Source organism: Photinus pyralis, unplaced genomic scaffold (assembly GCF_008802855.1).
Source record: "Photinus pyralis isolate 1611_PpyrPB1 unplaced genomic scaffold, Ppyr1.3 Ppyr1.4_LG1, whole genome shotgun sequence".
NCBI lineage: Eukaryota > Metazoa > Arthropoda > Insecta > Coleoptera > Lampyridae > Photinus > Photinus pyralis.
In genome coordinates this window covers 63,924,242-63,940,501 of record NW_022170249.1, presented here as the reverse complement: position 1 = coordinate 63,940,501, position 16,260 = coordinate 63,924,242, and the positions used below count along the sequence as shown (strand labels likewise).

The 16,260-nt window shown below is 35.8% G+C and overlaps 1 protein-coding gene across 1 annotated transcript; it reads right to left on the bottom strand.

The window, feature by feature from the left end:
- Positions 1–5,092: 5,092 nt before the first annotated feature.
- On the bottom strand, positions 5,093–15,676 carry LOC116158771 (guanine nucleotide-binding protein G(s) subunit alpha). Its single transcript, XM_031471608.1, has 6 exons — positions 14,647–15,676; positions 11,054–11,221; positions 10,822–11,000; positions 10,515–10,765; positions 10,333–10,460; positions 5,093–6,733 (listed from the first exon to the last, which is right to left on the bottom strand). The coding sequence occupies exons 1-6, from the start codon at positions 14,917–14,919 to the stop codon at positions 6,587–6,589; spliced, it is 1,146 nt and encodes a 381-aa protein (XP_031327468.1). The 5' UTR covers positions 14,920–15,676; the 3' UTR covers positions 5,093–6,586.
- Between the last annotated feature and the right edge of the window lie 584 nt (positions 15,677–16,260).

The following is a 16,260-nucleotide window of genomic DNA, read 5'->3' as shown; positions in this document are numbered from 1 at the left end:
GCAGCTGTATACATAATTCTGGCATGGAATAGTATTCTCCTTACTTCTCCAATCGCTACCGAGCGTCGAAGATCATGGTCTCAACTTAGTACATAAATTTCTAGTTCTGAATATATTTTAAAATGTACTTGTTCTAATTAGTTTCCTTTTGCCGTTTATTTATCATTATTTTCATAAATATTTCTGTTTCTCTACTAGGAGTGTCATATAGCATAAACCATTTCCAATTCTGTAAGAAGAAATTTTATGTATTTAATAAAAAATATGTTAAAATTGTGTTATGTGATTTATTTTGTTCTAGCAATTTCGTCTTGTAAAAAGCACAGGCGGAACAGAGAAAGATCTGTATTCAAAATTCGATTGATAAATAATGGAAACTGGACTGGTTTTGTGTCCATAATTTTTTATGAAGCAATCTGGAAGGTTTTTTGGTGAAATAAAAAGTGCCTATAAATTTTGTGGAAAGCTCTTAACGCCCGTTTACTCTGAACCAGGAATAGGTACGGTGTTTTTTTTTTAAAAACGCGACCTTGAAGAATGTACCTTTGACAGGGCCGTAGATAGGTATTGTCCATGGAGGGGGTTTATGTATCTTTTATTTTCCCTGGCGCCGAGTTTTGCCAATGAGCCGCAGGCGAAAATTTTTTGAGAAAAGGGGGCGTAGCCTCAAAATCCACCTCAGAGAAAGCTGAAAAATTTTGAACAATTTATTACGGTGATACATCTGATTCCGATTTATTTTTTTTTGCTGCCGATCTATCTATATCTATTATATTGCTTACTTAAATAATCTTTCCCTTAAGGCACTAACAACACTAAACTTAAACGTCTTAAACACACTCAAAGAGTAGGTATATAGGTACGTACACTATCTAATAAATTAATTACTAGTTATTACCTACTTCTTTGTTTTATTTTATTATGATAACCGACAACGAACGCCGAATGGACAATCTGTTGCATGTCGTTAAGAAAACTGAAAACAAAAGTGTAGACTAAAAACAACTGAATCATCTCATTTCATCTGCACCAGCAAAGCAGCTGACCGGCGGGCGCCAGGATACCGAGATGTGTTTTTCTTTTGTTTTAGTTTTGTTAGCAAGCATAGTAATGTTAAAATATGCTAAAGTTAATATTTTTTTATTTTCTTATTTCTCAATGGAGGGGGTTTGAACCCCCTAACCCCCCCCCCCCCTAATCTACGGCCCTGACCTTTGACTATTTTTGAACTTTAATGTAAATTCCAAACATTCCAGAGTTACAGAGTGATAATTTTGCTAGAAACGTCCTGTATAGACAAAGACTTTAAAGTTTGCCAAAAAATGACTTACGAAATTCTTTTGACTTACAACATGACTTCATCTTGATAGCCATTGTATAATGAGCATAACTTATAGTAATTCCCCCCCTAACTTTCAATAACCAGCTAATATAATTACCATCAAACAATAATATACAATTTTATTTATTTGGTCTGGTTTGGTCTTTATATAGTGGATGCCTTGTGCCAAAGAGTACCCATTACTCTTTGCGTGTACTGTTAACTGCTTTCACCCTGTATTGTTCCCTGATATCAACTTTAGCTGCATTTAATATGGTATTTGTTTCTACCTCCCCAGTGTGTATCAATAGGTTGGGTAAAGATCAGTTTCCAAGTATATAAGGTAATTCGGGGATATCTCTGGTAGATTAAAACACTTTAAAAAAGAATTTACATGGCATCTTTACTAAGTCGTAGCGTAAGAAGCCCCACACCTCTGCCGCATAACAGATAATCGAACGACATGCTGCATTGAATATATTTAACTTAGCACATTCCATTTTTTCTGTTAGATGGACTTATATTTATTAACAACGTCTATCTCTTCGTTTTTATAGAGCCATCTCTCCCCTGTGCTTCTCCGTCCGCCGTTACTAAATACTACAATTTTTGATTTCGCCAGGTTTACTTTTAGATTCCATGATATCACAATACATCTCAAATTCATTTATCCTTTTCTGCAAGCTCTGTGGATCTGTAGCCAAAAGAACCAAATCGTCCGCGTACGCCAACAGTTTAATAACTGTGGCGTTTTATTTTAATACCTCCTTTCCGATAATCTTCTATATCAGTGTTTCTTAATCGGTGGTCTGCGGACCCCTGGGGGTCCGCCGTCGTATCTATGGACATTTTCAAAAAAGCAGCACCAACACATTGATATAGTATTTTTAATGTTTATAAAAATGTACTTTTTTTCACTTATAATTGCACAAGAGGTTTGTATTTTACCGAGTAAATTTGGGTTGTTTAGGTAATGAAAATCTGTTGCCTAGCAATTAGACGAGAAAAACTGTCAACTTATAAAAATGCGACACCGCAGGTGGAGCATTTTTAGGTTGACAGTTTTTCGAGTTCAATTGCTAAAAGGAAACAGATTTGAATTGCCACAACCCAAATTTACTCGGTTTAAATACAAACCTCGAGTGTAATTCGGCAGGACAATTTAACGAACAAGAAATTCACCAAACTAATCAATTATTGACAGACGCCAAACTAGTCATATGGGTAAGGATAATGCGATTATTGGTTCGAAAATGAATAAGTGAAAAAACCACTAGTGCATTTGTCGCTGGAAAAGTTGCAGGTAACTTTTGCCGCTGTCAAAGTGACAATTACACTGCGGCTTATGTGATTTTTTATACATGAGTTGAATTGTCAGTATTAAATCAAATTGTCCGAAATTTATTCATTTTTTTTAATTGAGTGGGTTCTTGAATTTGTGTTTGATCTAGGGGTCCGCGGACTGAAAAAGCTTAAGAAACGCTGTTCTATACCATTCACGAACAGAGAAAATAATATACAGGACTTATAATAGGCATCCTCTATTGTTTCACATCCATAGTGGTTGATGAACCCAATGTGATTTCCATAAAAAAGTGGCTGCTCATTTTTTACACTAATGCAATACCTCCCTTACTAATGTGCGGGTGGTAAAAAGAACAGAAAGCGCCATAACTGTTGATCCACATGTGCAATTTAGATTCTACAGGCCAAAATCTAAAAGAATCTTATTCTTCTAGATACTCAATACGGTAAGAAATTTCAAAATTGAAGTAAATGTCTGGCTACTAAGATCTTTTTCTGTGCTCAAGGGAAATGTTTCAATAGTTCATTCTTATTTAAATTGTACAGCACAAGAATTTAAATTAGGTGTACGTAATACAGGGTCGCTTACAGCAACATCCATCTTGGCTACCATAGCACTGTTGAATCATTTGCACCTAAGCAGCAGCATGCAAAAGGGCGTGCGTACCACTCTCATAAGCAGATTGTGTTGGCCTTCATGTGCAAGATTAAGCTTTGAAGGAACCTTTTTCAACTGACATTCCTGGAGTCAAGTAACATTGACATGTATTTTTACAAATTACTGAACTGAAATATAGCCACTCACTAGGTAGGCAAATTTTGTAATGTATTTATTTGTGTAGATAATGCAGTTCTCAATGATGACACAAAAGTGTAACAATCTCAAGGCCTAATAATACAGCAATTCCCTTGAGATTGTATGGACGTCACGGAAAAGCTCAAAACAACCACTGTTCAACCCAGAGCCAGCTTTATCACTTAGGGCATCTATTTTAGTAATCTCGGCAGAGATTTTGTACTAGAAACCAATTTCGAAAAAAAATTCAAAGGGCTGTAAATTTTGAACTAGTAGCCCACCTTCCTTTTTTACCAAAAATCGACTACACTAAAATTTCTCGGGAAAACACTTTTTCTTATTAATTTGGGTGCGTAGAATCCAAATCAATTTGTACTTTTTCGATCAGACTTCTCAATCAAAAGATATACACTAGAAACCAATTTCGAAAAAAAATTCAAAGGGCTGTAACTTTTGAACTAGTAGCCCAATCTTGGAACTGTTTAATATTATGTATTCTACAGGCCACATTCTATAAGAAAATTTTTTTTCCGGGTCGATCTGAGAATTTTTTGTTCGAGGCTCAAAAAAAAGTAGTGTATAACCTTCCTTTTTACCAAAAATCGACTACACCAAAATTTCTCGGGAAAACACTTTTTCTTATTAATTTGGGTGCGTAGAACCCAAATCAATTCGTACTTTTTCGATCAGACTTCTCAATCAAAAGTTATAGACTAGAAACCAATTTCGAAAAAAAATTCAAAGGGCTGTAACAGTAGCCCAATCTTGGAACTGTTTGAAATTATGGATTCTACAGGCCACATTCTATAAGAAAATTTTTTTCCGGGTCGATCTGACACAATTTGTTTTTCGGGACTCAAGAAACAGCAGTGTATATTCCTTTTTTACAAAAAATTGACTACACCAAAATTTCTCGGGAAAACACTTTTTCTTATTAATTTGGGTGCGTAGAATCCAAATCAATTCGTACTTTTTCGATCAGACTTCTCAATCAAAAGTTATAGACTAGAATCTAGTGATTTTAAATTACACGTTTTTTTAAAGTGCGTAATAACCTTTTTGAATTTTGTGAGTGTCTGAAAATAAAAACACTTGTTAAATTATATATTTTTGTGTATTAAATAAAATACCCAAGCAGTAGGTATTTCGCCATCACGCGTCGTTTGGAGGAAGAAGTACCAGATCGCGAATTAGAGGCTGTATCAATCTTCATTAAACCAAACTAAATTCAACGGTGAATCGTTTACGTTGGTAGTACCGTTGATGGTCTGTGGTAGTACCAATCAAAATGTATCAAGTAGGTATTACATTTATGTAACTTACACAAATTACGGTTTTTTAAATTAAAAACGTAACGTAAGTTACATAAAAGACATAAATTACATAAAAAAACCGGCCTCTTGTAAGTTACGCGTAATATAACCGTTTTTTATGTAACTTACAAATCGTTATTTTACAATCCACATCACTATTTGTACCCCATCGTTGTGAAAAATTTTAATTTCTGGGGATACGCATTCTGAACTGTTAAATGCCCCTCAACGTTCTTTGTATCACCCATATAACTAAGAAAACCCACGATGCCAGAATCCTGTCCAGCATGTCCTCCCTCACCATGGTGCTTAAGTGTACCTCAAGTACCTCTTCGTCACAACTATAAAATGCTCATAAATCATTAAATAAGACATATTTATTACAGTTACATTTCTTAATATAATTTCATATTCATTTTATTTATATATTTATAGATACGAGATTCATTTCAGGCAGCTTTTATAAAGCCGCACGTGCGATGAATCCCACATTATATTCACATATACAATATTGGCAAAACAATAAACAAGTAAAACAAAATACTGCTTAGATCAGCTCACAAAGATTAGTTTCACGCATACTGGCACTCCTCACATAGTCTGTATCTATAGAGAATTGCTTTGCTTCTTGTGCAAATTACCTAACGCAGAAACATTTCTTAAATGTCTCTCATTGATGTTAGGACTTGACAGTAGGCTTGTATGTCATCGGTATATCGCGCTATAAACACTAATAGTACTTAATAAGAAACAACAACATTTTCAGTACAAAAGTGACGAGAGCTGTAAGATGACAATTGAAGTGAAATAAACGATGGCATGGCGTTATGTACTACATGATTAACGTAAGATCGAAGCCGGGAGAATTTATACAAAAACAAACACACAAAGGGGGGCATCTCTACCGTAAATACACCGATAAAACACAACCTGTCAAATTTACAGTTATAAATATGTATGTATAATTTATTAACAAATATAACATTCAGTAAACTTTGATAACGGAAAAACGCAACCGATGGTAAAAGAGTAGCGCTTTTCCATATGTTTAGACTAGCGGCACATATATATTAATTATTAATAATCAGTTTCTACTAAACTAATAAAAGCATGACGATTTTTGGAGTGACGATTCCGTTTCACAAAGTTCATAAAACAAGGCGAAAAGATTTATTAGCCGAAGAAAGCAATTTTTTAGAAATTTGTACAAATAAAAATGTTCACAAACTTCAGAGCACCAAAGAGGCTTCCAACTTAGCTAAACCTTACTTTATGAACTTGACCGTTACACTCGGCTAGATGTACACTCTTCAATTGTGCTTCTATGTATGATTGTAAGAATAAAGTCTCCATTGCTTACAATAATTCTAAAAAAAAGAGGAAGCTTTGTGCATAAATAAGAGATTTGTCAAAAAGATATTGCACTAACCTTTACAACGTGGCCACGTAACCATCAATATTACAATAGTAAAATTAAAAATATTCGGATCAAGAAATCGAGTAAAATTTAATAATTAAAATGCTTGTAACGTCCTAAGACGATTACCAAATAAAATCGAAGGAGTCCTCACTAGAATGGGCGCGTTTTGTGTACTGCTTCACCTAAATTTACATAACAAAAAAATCTTATGAAGGAATTTGTGTATTTGATAAATGAGGAGCGCGTCCAACTAATGAATGTATCACACTACGAATTAAATCTATAAATAAGAGAATTTATCAAATACACATAACACAGAAATGCTTTGTATAACCAACTGTTACCGTCTGTAGAGAAATAATCAGTAAATAAAGCCAACGTGTTAGTAAAAAAGCGTTGGAGACAAAGCGGCTACTAGATGAAGTGGGCGGTTATAAGAGTTCGTATTGCCGAAGATGCATTCGTTGAATTATATCTCGGCAATCGTTGAATACTCTTTTGATGTTTTCCGTATCCACAGCACAAGTAAAGTGTGGGTAGCAGTAATGTTTACCTTCTCCAGAGGCCGTGCTGATACGCTAAAAACAAACAAATTTCAATATTTTTAACCAAAATTTCTAAGGAAAAAAATGATTATTTTTATGTAGGGAGGAAGATTTTGTACGATTTCCAATACCAAGCGACCACCTTCCAGAAAGAGGATTCCTTGGAATATATCACAATGTTTCTAAAGAAACAACGTCTTTACGCTCTTTTCAAAAACTCAAAAATAGGGTGGTCCATGTGAAAAAATATGTATACAAACTGTGAATAACAATGGCTTCTACATACAAAAGTGCCTTAAGAAATATTTTGCCAAAATCAATTAGCGTTGATAATAAGAAAGTTAATAATAATAATAATAATAATCTTTATTGTTCCCTTGACATGTATATCATGAACAAATTAAATTAATCTTCACTAGCAAGAAAAAGAAAAAGAAAGAAAACCATCTAACATAACATTCGAATTTAAAAGAAAAGCACGAGATAAAAAACAAAAAGTATAGCAAAATCAATATCTATTCTTCGGCTGTACCCATACGAAAGAAAGTAAATGACTGTCATTTTCTTAATTTATTTGTTTTTGTAATTATTGTTATTATGTCACTCATTCAACAGAAATGATCTCAACTTCATAGCCTCCGTTAGAAAAACCACCACGGTAAAAAAATTGTTTCTGTTTAAATTTTGTAATGTTGTAAATATATCACGTTCTGGAAAAATAAAATAAAAAAAATAAAAAATAAAAATTATTACTATAATAAGAAAGTTCATAATACAATAAGCAAATAAGGCAACTTTTTTACCCGCAAAAAAGAAAGAATTTTCCCATTTTTCCCCATAAAACACCCTTCGGAGGACGGGCGCGTTGAACCGTGTAGGGTAGAATTTTTTTTCGCCCCCCCGCGGGGGGGCTGCCGTAAGACGTGAAAAAAACCCGAAAAACACCTTTGCGGACCCGGAGGAAAAGTTATTCGACCTACGGGCTCGGTACTTTCGGAATCCGTAGCCGTTAGGGGTGACCACTTTTACAATTTTTTTCGATCCGCCTCGACCACCGAGGGAGGTGGGAGTAGGATCCACACTAAACGTAAACTATCGTAACCTCGCCGTCGAGACCTTTCCGACGATACCTCTCATACCCTCTTACGACTTTCCTTTACCGAGATTCGCATTTTGGCGACGCCGCCGTCGCGAATCGTCCAAATTGTATTCTTCCCTCATCGACAACAAACGGGTCGCGAAACGTCGATAAAAAAATTTGGTCACAAACGGGTATATATATATATATACTCATTTTTAAAAATACACTCGTATCTACTCGTACGCGATGGATCTCCGAAATTATACGTATAACACGGGAAAAATTTCGACCGCGTCTTCAGTAGGCGCCGGGCGTCAGCCTGTGGCGCTGGGGAGGCGTGTGCCTTTTTTTGCTAAGTCCACGCGCACGGATGCGTTTTAAAGGGGCATCTCTTAATATCTCCCTTATTTACCGGCCGATCTGGACCAAATTTGAACTGTAGCTGCACCCGGTCGGGGGCTCGAAACGGGATTTTCAATTTTTTCCCATCCCCACCCCGACGCATCTCTGTTGTCTTTCGACCTACTTTGGAATCACGCGTTTCGCGGCATTTATAGACGATCTACGCAAAAACTGTTTTTTGGATTTTTTATCAAAAACTTAAAACGCGATATCTCGAGAACGGTACGTCGTAGATGGGGCTTTATAGGTATCTTTGGAAAGGTCTCGATGGGACGGTCAAAATTTCGGAATGGAGGTAGAAGTACCGAAAGGGTGGGAACGGGTGCCTTCATTTCTCCAACCTCTTAATACCTAATTTGAACGAAATCGGACGGTAAACAACGGAGATATAGCGATTTGTAATTTGACGCCCCAAAAACACTTAAATCATGATATCTCGAAAACGGAACGTAGTAGATAGTGGTTCATGGGTGTCTTTAGAAAGCTCTCGATCTAACCTAACTGATGAGAGGACAAATTTTGAAATGCAAAAGGAAACCAATTAAAAGACATTCGTGAACGTGAACGATTAAGTTGAGTTAGTGTTAAGTTACGTTTGGTTAGGTTAGGTTAGGTTAAGTTCAAAGTTCAATATCAAGTTCAAAGTAAAATGGTTAGGTTAGGTTAAGTTCAAAGTTCAAGATCAAGTTCAAAGTAAAAAAATTCGATTTAACTCAATAACACATCTCGACCTAACCTAACTGCCCATTTCGACCTAACCTAATTTCCATCACCTCGACCTAACCTAACTCCAATCTACTACACATTTCGACCGAACCTAACCGCCGTCTCTAATAAAAAAATAAACAGAATACATATGCAGAAAGTTGTACTACAAATGCGCAAAACTTTCTTATTTATATCAATAGATGATAAAGAATTGGTATACAGTTAAAACAGAATCGTATGTTACCTATAGCATGGAACGAAACGAAATAGCATACAATATCCAAAACCCAATAGGTTTATATTACAACGAAAAAATACAAACACAAACGTAAAAATGCCCCATTTTCAGGGGAATTAGGGGGAAATCAACTCACGCTAGCGAAGTCTTAAAATGCGTAGCATTTTTATAAACACATACGCCGAGTTTGACTAAAAAAAAGACTATCAATATATTGGTGCTTTTTTGAGCCCAATCAAAATTCTTTTCCTTTGTTTTTCGCATTTTATAAAAGTCCAACGTCACTTAAAAACAACCCAAACTACAATCGCACAACGGTCGAGCTAAAAAAAAATTTACAAACGGAAAACCACAAAAAACGGCGTGTGATAACAAAACGCCGTGATCGGTAGGAGCGAGCTCCAATCCGATCTAGTTATGATACATTAAAGAAATAGACTAAATTCGAGAAACGCTCTCTACTCGCCAAACAATTAGACATAGCTGAATTCTGTTTATGTCAGTGATTTTCTCTTTAAAATTGACCTCCTGTCACATAGGTCCATATTGTTCTATTTCTTAAAATAAAGGGTGCTTCTATAAGAAAGTATCCAATTTGGACCAACCTGTACAATACAAGAAAAGTACAGAAAAACTGCACATCGAATCGAAGTTCAAGGGCTAATAGAAATTATTATTATAAGTTATGCCAAAAACAAATAATCAGCTAACTGCAGCATAATTAAGGCGAAGGCAAAATATGACTGGAAGGTTCTCATTAAAGTCTCAAACAAAGTGGAGTTCTGTCGAGAACAATATTGGGTAACATTTCTACGACTTTTTAAAGAAATCAACCATCATTATTTCAATGTTAATTCTGTTTAGAGGTTAAGTGGAAAGGGCAAGAGGTGTGAAACAAACGAACTTTGCTTTCCGATCACTTTATCCGTAGTGGAAATGCAATAAACGGCAATGAAGAGGTTATTTTATTAATTGACAATAATAAGCGTGTGTTCACCAGATGTGCACAGACCCTTTCACGTTATCAAACCTTAAAATTTTATCTACGCACGATTAGAGAAATAATTGTTCGTTACACAATAAATAATGACGCGAGATTTTTTATTTGCAATTACGCTTCTTTAAAATGCAATAAAATTGTTTACAGCTTAGTACTTCTCCCTCTAATGGAATATCTACCTAATTAAAAATAAAATTTCTTACCAAAAATTCATCCCTTATAAAATACTTAGCACGCATAACTTCGGGAGGTTCGCTAGTGTCGGCAGGAGCATCCAGTGGTGTTTGGTATCTAGTGAATTCCCCAAAATAATCTTCTAATTTGCTTTTTCCTGTAAACGGATCGATTGTCACTCCTTAAGAGAGTAAATGACGAAGGGTGTTACCCGCTAAAATTTTTTCGGAAAGCAGGTCTTGCTTGTTAAGAAAAAGAATAACAGAAATTGTGCGTAACCAACGATTGTTCCATATAGATTTAAATAAGTCGAGACTCTCCCTTAGTCGATTTTGTGTGGGATCCTCACGTAACACCATATTGTACGAACTGCACGCTGTTACGAAAATAATGGCAGTAACATCATTAAAGCATTGAATCCACTTTCGTCGTTCGTCACGTTGACCGCCAACGTCAAACATACTAAAAAACGAATGGTAAATACGGACGGTTCGCATCATTTTATGGGGTGAACTAACTGAAAATTGACCTTATCAACTTGGAACCTAGTTTCAAAAATTCCGCTCGTAAGTACTCGGCAGCGCAGTATATCTTGTTCCGTTGGTGTGTAATCGGGCAGTTTAATCGTCTCAACCCTATCTAAAAAGTATTTAGCACAGTCTATGAGTTGGTACTCATTGCTACGATCGAATGTAGTCTGAAACAATTGAGATGTAGTGGAATCGGTGAGGGAGAACCGGACCATCGTACCTGAACACCCCTGTCCTTCCAGAGAGCTTCCGTATACTCATAGAATTCAGGCGGATAATCAAAATCAGGTCCCGATGCGTAATCTTGAATGTAATCTACTCTCGCTTGGTTCTCGGCATGTTCCAATGCCACGGGTGGTGTTAATGTAGACATTGCACCAGTTATGGTCTGAAACAATAACAGGCATAATTTAGAACACACTTGTTTGGTATTAAAAATAAATGATTTTTGAAAGAATTCGTTCGGAGTAGTTTTGGATTTTGAATATGGTGGCGTGGTTACGGTCTAGTCATTCTTAAATGTGGGAAATGGACAATACTACTCTTCAAATCTTACATGAACTAATTTCAGAATCTGATGAATGGCGAGACAAGCCTCACCCTGAACCGCCAGTATCCCCCAGGCAGTCATGGAAGTCGAGATCGACTAATTAGTATTTAGTTATTATTAGGCTGTAGACTGTAGAGTATTTGCAACATAACTCATAACTAGTCCAGTTCCATTTGCCTCAATTATCACACAGCCCTAGCAGATATCAGAAGAATAATTTAGCTGACTTATTATGACAGGTACTCGGACAGGTACGTAAGCATTTCACAATGTAAGGGTGTACCTGCTATAAGTTATTGTTTTGAAGGTAGGTACCTATGTATAAATCATAAAAAAATGACTAAATCGCAAATTTTATAAAAATGACTTAAATTCATAGGAAACGGTGTGTTCCCGAAAAATTTCAGAGTAGTCGATTTTCGGTGAAAAACAAAGGCTATACACTTGCCTATAATTTGGGTCGGAAAAATGAATTGTCCAAAATAGAAAAGTGTTAAGTCGAAAGTATTTCAGCCTTTGCATTTTCACCGAAACTGTAACTTTTGATCTGAATCTTAAAAAATTGTCCGAGATCGACCGGGAAAAAACATTTTCTTATAGAGTTTGGCCTGTAGAATCCATAATTTCAAACAGTTCCAAGATTGGACTACTAGATCAAAAGTTACAGCCCTTTGAACTTTTTGTCTAAATTTGTAATTAGTCCATAACTTTTGATTGAGGGGCCTGATCGAAAAAGTACGAATCGATTTGGATTCTACGCACCAAAATTAGTGAGAAAAAGTGTTTTCCCGAGAAATTTTGGAGCAGTCGTATTTTGGAAAAAAGGTTGGTTATACACTGCCTTTTTTTGAGGCCGTAAAAAAAATTGTCTGAGATCGACCGGGAAAAAACATTTTCTTATAGAGTTTGGCCTGTAGAATCCATAATTTCAAACAGTTCCAAGATTGGACTACTAGATCAAAAGTTACAGCCCTTTGAACTTTTTGTCGAAATTTGTAATTAGTCTATAACTTTTGATTGAGAGGTCTGATCGAAAAAGTTTGAATCGTTTTGGATTCTACGTACCAAAATTAGTGAGAAAAAGTGTTTTCCCGAGAAATTTTGGAGCAGTCGTATTTTGATAAAAAGGAAGGTTATACACTGCCTTTTTTTGAGGCCGTAAAAAAAAATTGTCTGAGATCGACCGGGAAACAACATTTTCTTATAGAGTTTGGACCGTAGAATCCATAAATTCAAACAGTTCCAAGATTGGACTACTAGATCAAAAGTTACAGCCCTTTGAATTTTTTGTCGAAATTGCTTTCTAGTCTATAACCTCGTCATTTTCATAAAGTTTGTGATCTAGTCATTTTTTTATGATTTTTATAATAATAATAATAATAACAGCGTATATTAATAATAATAATAATAATATTTATTGACGGCCAAGCCAATTTATACATACATTATTAACAATTAACAATAGTATTTTAATAAGTATAACAAGATATAGATATTAAAATACAATAATAAATTACAAAATAGCAATGAAAAACCCACAATTAGTAAATATAATATATTTAGTTTATATTTATAATAGAAATTTAGATTGTAAGATAGACGCGATGCATTTGGTATTTAAAAAAAAGATATCTATGTCACTGTATCTATTACATAGAGATGGTATTCTGACAAAGGGTTTATTTAATGACCTACATCTACTTTGAAAATGATCTTACTTCTTGTTCCTTTTGTTGGTAATGAAAACTCAATTAAACATAGTAAATTTGGACACTTAATTTTTCCACCACATAATTTTGCTTCAAATAAAATATCTGATATTGTTCTTCGATCCTCTAGTGATAAAATTGAGTATGTCGAAGTGATATTGTGTAAATAAAACATTCAAAGTTTTTAACACTTGTCAACCGAAAAAAATATGTAAGACGAACAATATCACAGGTTACAATTAATACTTATCACAGAGAACAGTCTCACCCAAAAGTCAGAAAAAACGTTTGTTAAAAACTCCTTGATTCTGTAAAAAGCTCTCGAAAAAGCTTTTGCAGTCAAGTACTGTTTTATGTTTAAGGCTTACTTTAAATTGGAATAAGTTAAGTTCAGTTGTTTAATTTGAGAAGGTAGGACGTTGTATAAATGTATCCAATAATAATTTCACGAAAATGTAGTCCTGTCCAGCCTCACAAAAGGTAGACTTACGTTATCTCCGAGGTTACCCCTATTAGCCTATTACTGGTCTGATAGTTATGGCACGTAGAGTGTACCTCCAAATTTTCGATGTTTGCTCTTATGTACAGAAGGCACTACATACCTACAATTTACATTAAGTACATACTTACATTGTGAAATGCTTAAATATAGACAGAGAGCTGGCTACGGACTTATCGCTACATGGCACCCTTATTTGCCTTCTAATTCCTGTAAAATGTACACCAAAAGGCAATGGGGATATCCCAACCGAACTGTACTACTTAAATGTTGGGAGTAAAATACACTCGTGAACTGGAGAACCAGAGAATCTTGTAAAAATATGACAATATTGAGAATAGTTCAGAAGTGGTAGTGAACTACCAGAAATAAGAATATCAATTAGGGCAAAAAAACCCGTAAAAACATCATATGAGGTTGCCTAATCACCCATATAATTTTTGGCGTGTGATCTTCCTTTAATGAATTAAAACTTCATGACATGCCAATTAATACCTTTATTAAATTACTTAATGGACAGTTTTTTTTTCAATAAAAGAAGAGCGAGTCTAGTATTATCTCCCCATGTCGAGTGGTGAAAATTTTCACCCGGTATGTCGATACATGCGGTCTCACTGTTTGAATACAAATTGCTTAATTAATAAATTAATAAATAGTTTGTATGCGACTATTAAAAGTTCGTGCTTTAAATCGGCCATTTTTAAAAGTAATTAAGAAGTATTAAATCAAACAAGAGTAATGTAAGATGGCCTCGTACGAAGTTATAAATAAACTATTTATTTCTTAATTTTTTTAATCATTGCAATTCTCAACTGATAATGGCAATTTTTAAGTAAGCCTAATTGCGATAGAATTCGGGCTGAAGTGGGAGCCTTATACGATCAACAACTTGAAGTCTCAAGCTGTTTTCAGTAGCGCAAAAAGTTTTTCGACAAATTAATTTGTGTACTTATCAGTTATGCAATACCTAAATTAAATGTAGCCGGCTCCAGACAAATTTCACATCAGAACACACAGACAAACACGAGGCTTACTCGACGAATATCGATACTCACCAAAATAGCGTCTCGCACATTCTTCTTTATATCTTCTATCTTTTGCTTCCTCTCCGTTTCACTAAATCCGTTGACATGAAGAATTCGCATTTGTTTAACGATTGTCGATTTACCAGATTCACCAGCACCGAGTAGGAGCAATCGATGAGTCGCACGATATACCTGCTTGTCCTTTTGTAACTGCCGATTAATTTGATCACTGATGCGTTTCTGCGATCTGGAATCATCTCCGCCGGCAGTCTGTTGGGATTCCCTATTACCGAAACAGCCCATTGCTGCGAGCGAGGACCACCAGCAGCCGGCGCCCTTTTCGGCGGCCCCAGGGCCGCACTCTGGGCCACCCGTCGCCACCGTGGCCGACGTCGTGTCCGCCACACTCACTTTCGTAACATCCAGCTTACTCCCGGTACGACGACGATCACTTGCTTTGATTCATATCCGATTGAAAACTAGGGATCATTTCGGATCCTCATTGCGTAGCACAATATTGACATATGTCCTACTGCTGAAGGGCACTCATTCACCCTCACCTTCTCCGGCGAGTGAACGAAATCGCGACGTGCACTTTTTAATATTGCGATAGTAAACAATGGCGGTTTAATTTGAAATAAATTCGGGAAAATGGCTCCGCCGCATACTAAACTATAAGTAGAGAGAGATTAGGACAGTAGTTATTTTTAAGTGTGGAATTACAAAAATAGCCAAATACCAACACTAGATATGCATTAAATGGCTCACGCCGCACACGCGTCTATTTAAAAATAGAAAATTTTTTACACTTTTATCGTGAATCCTCTGCCGGAGTTCACAAAAACTACTTGATACACCCCGACAGTAAATCGAATTCGCAAACTACGCTTCGAATTCTGCCTTTAACGACCCTCTTTAGTTGGAAACACCAAAAAGGGCGGATATAAATCGACAAAAATTAAAGACATAAACACTTGTCACTGCATCCCTTGTAAATCGTTCCGAAAAACCTGATGACAGCAGACAGGTGAATCCAACATGTCTGACTACAATTCTTTGTTTTGCCATGCGCGCCGCCTACACAAACGTGCGCCTCAGGTTCCTCTTTGCGCTTATACACACTGCGTTTCGTAATTAATACCTTACCACTATCCATGTTATGTATTTACGGGATCATTACCAAATTTTGCTCGTTTCGATCTTTAAAGCGCGGTTTAGACGCTACAATTTATCGTAACGATCGAATCGTTACGATTTATCGTTGCGTGTGAACAGAGGATTGTAGCGATTTATTGGAATTGGAATTGGATTGGATGGTTGATGGCGGTCGGCTTCAATTTCTGCGAATTGTAGCGATAAATTGGAACGTGTAAACAATAACAGTGATTTATCGCTACGATTTGTAACAAATTTTGCCGACGTGAACCATTTTTGTATCCATTTGGGCTACTTGGACTGTCTCTAGCGCACACGTTTTACATTTGGCAATTGGCGATCAAGTTTGGCCACCCAAAAAAAATATTTAGCGACACATGGCTACTGATAAATCATAATCGAGATTAAGATTCTATTGTAAGCAACCAATGTAAGCAAAAAATGCGAGTATAATTTATATTTCGATTTATTGAACGATAAATTGGACAA

What these genes read in the sequence shown, in the direction of transcription:
- LOC116158771 (XM_031471608.1), bottom strand. Translation starts at nt 14,919, where the DNA reads ATGGGCTGTTTCGGTAATAGGGAATCCCAACAGACTGCCGGCGGAGAT. An exon ending in GGAAGGACAGGGGTGTTCAG is followed by an intron (nt 11,001 to 11,053) that starts GTACGATGGTCC and finishes CAATTGTTTCAG; the next exon opens with ACTACATTCGATCGTAGCAA. An exon ending in TTCCGAAAAAATTTTAGCGG is followed by an intron (nt 10,461 to 10,514) that starts GTAACACCCTTC and finishes ATCCGTTTACAG; the next exon opens with GAAAAAGCAAATTAGAAGAT.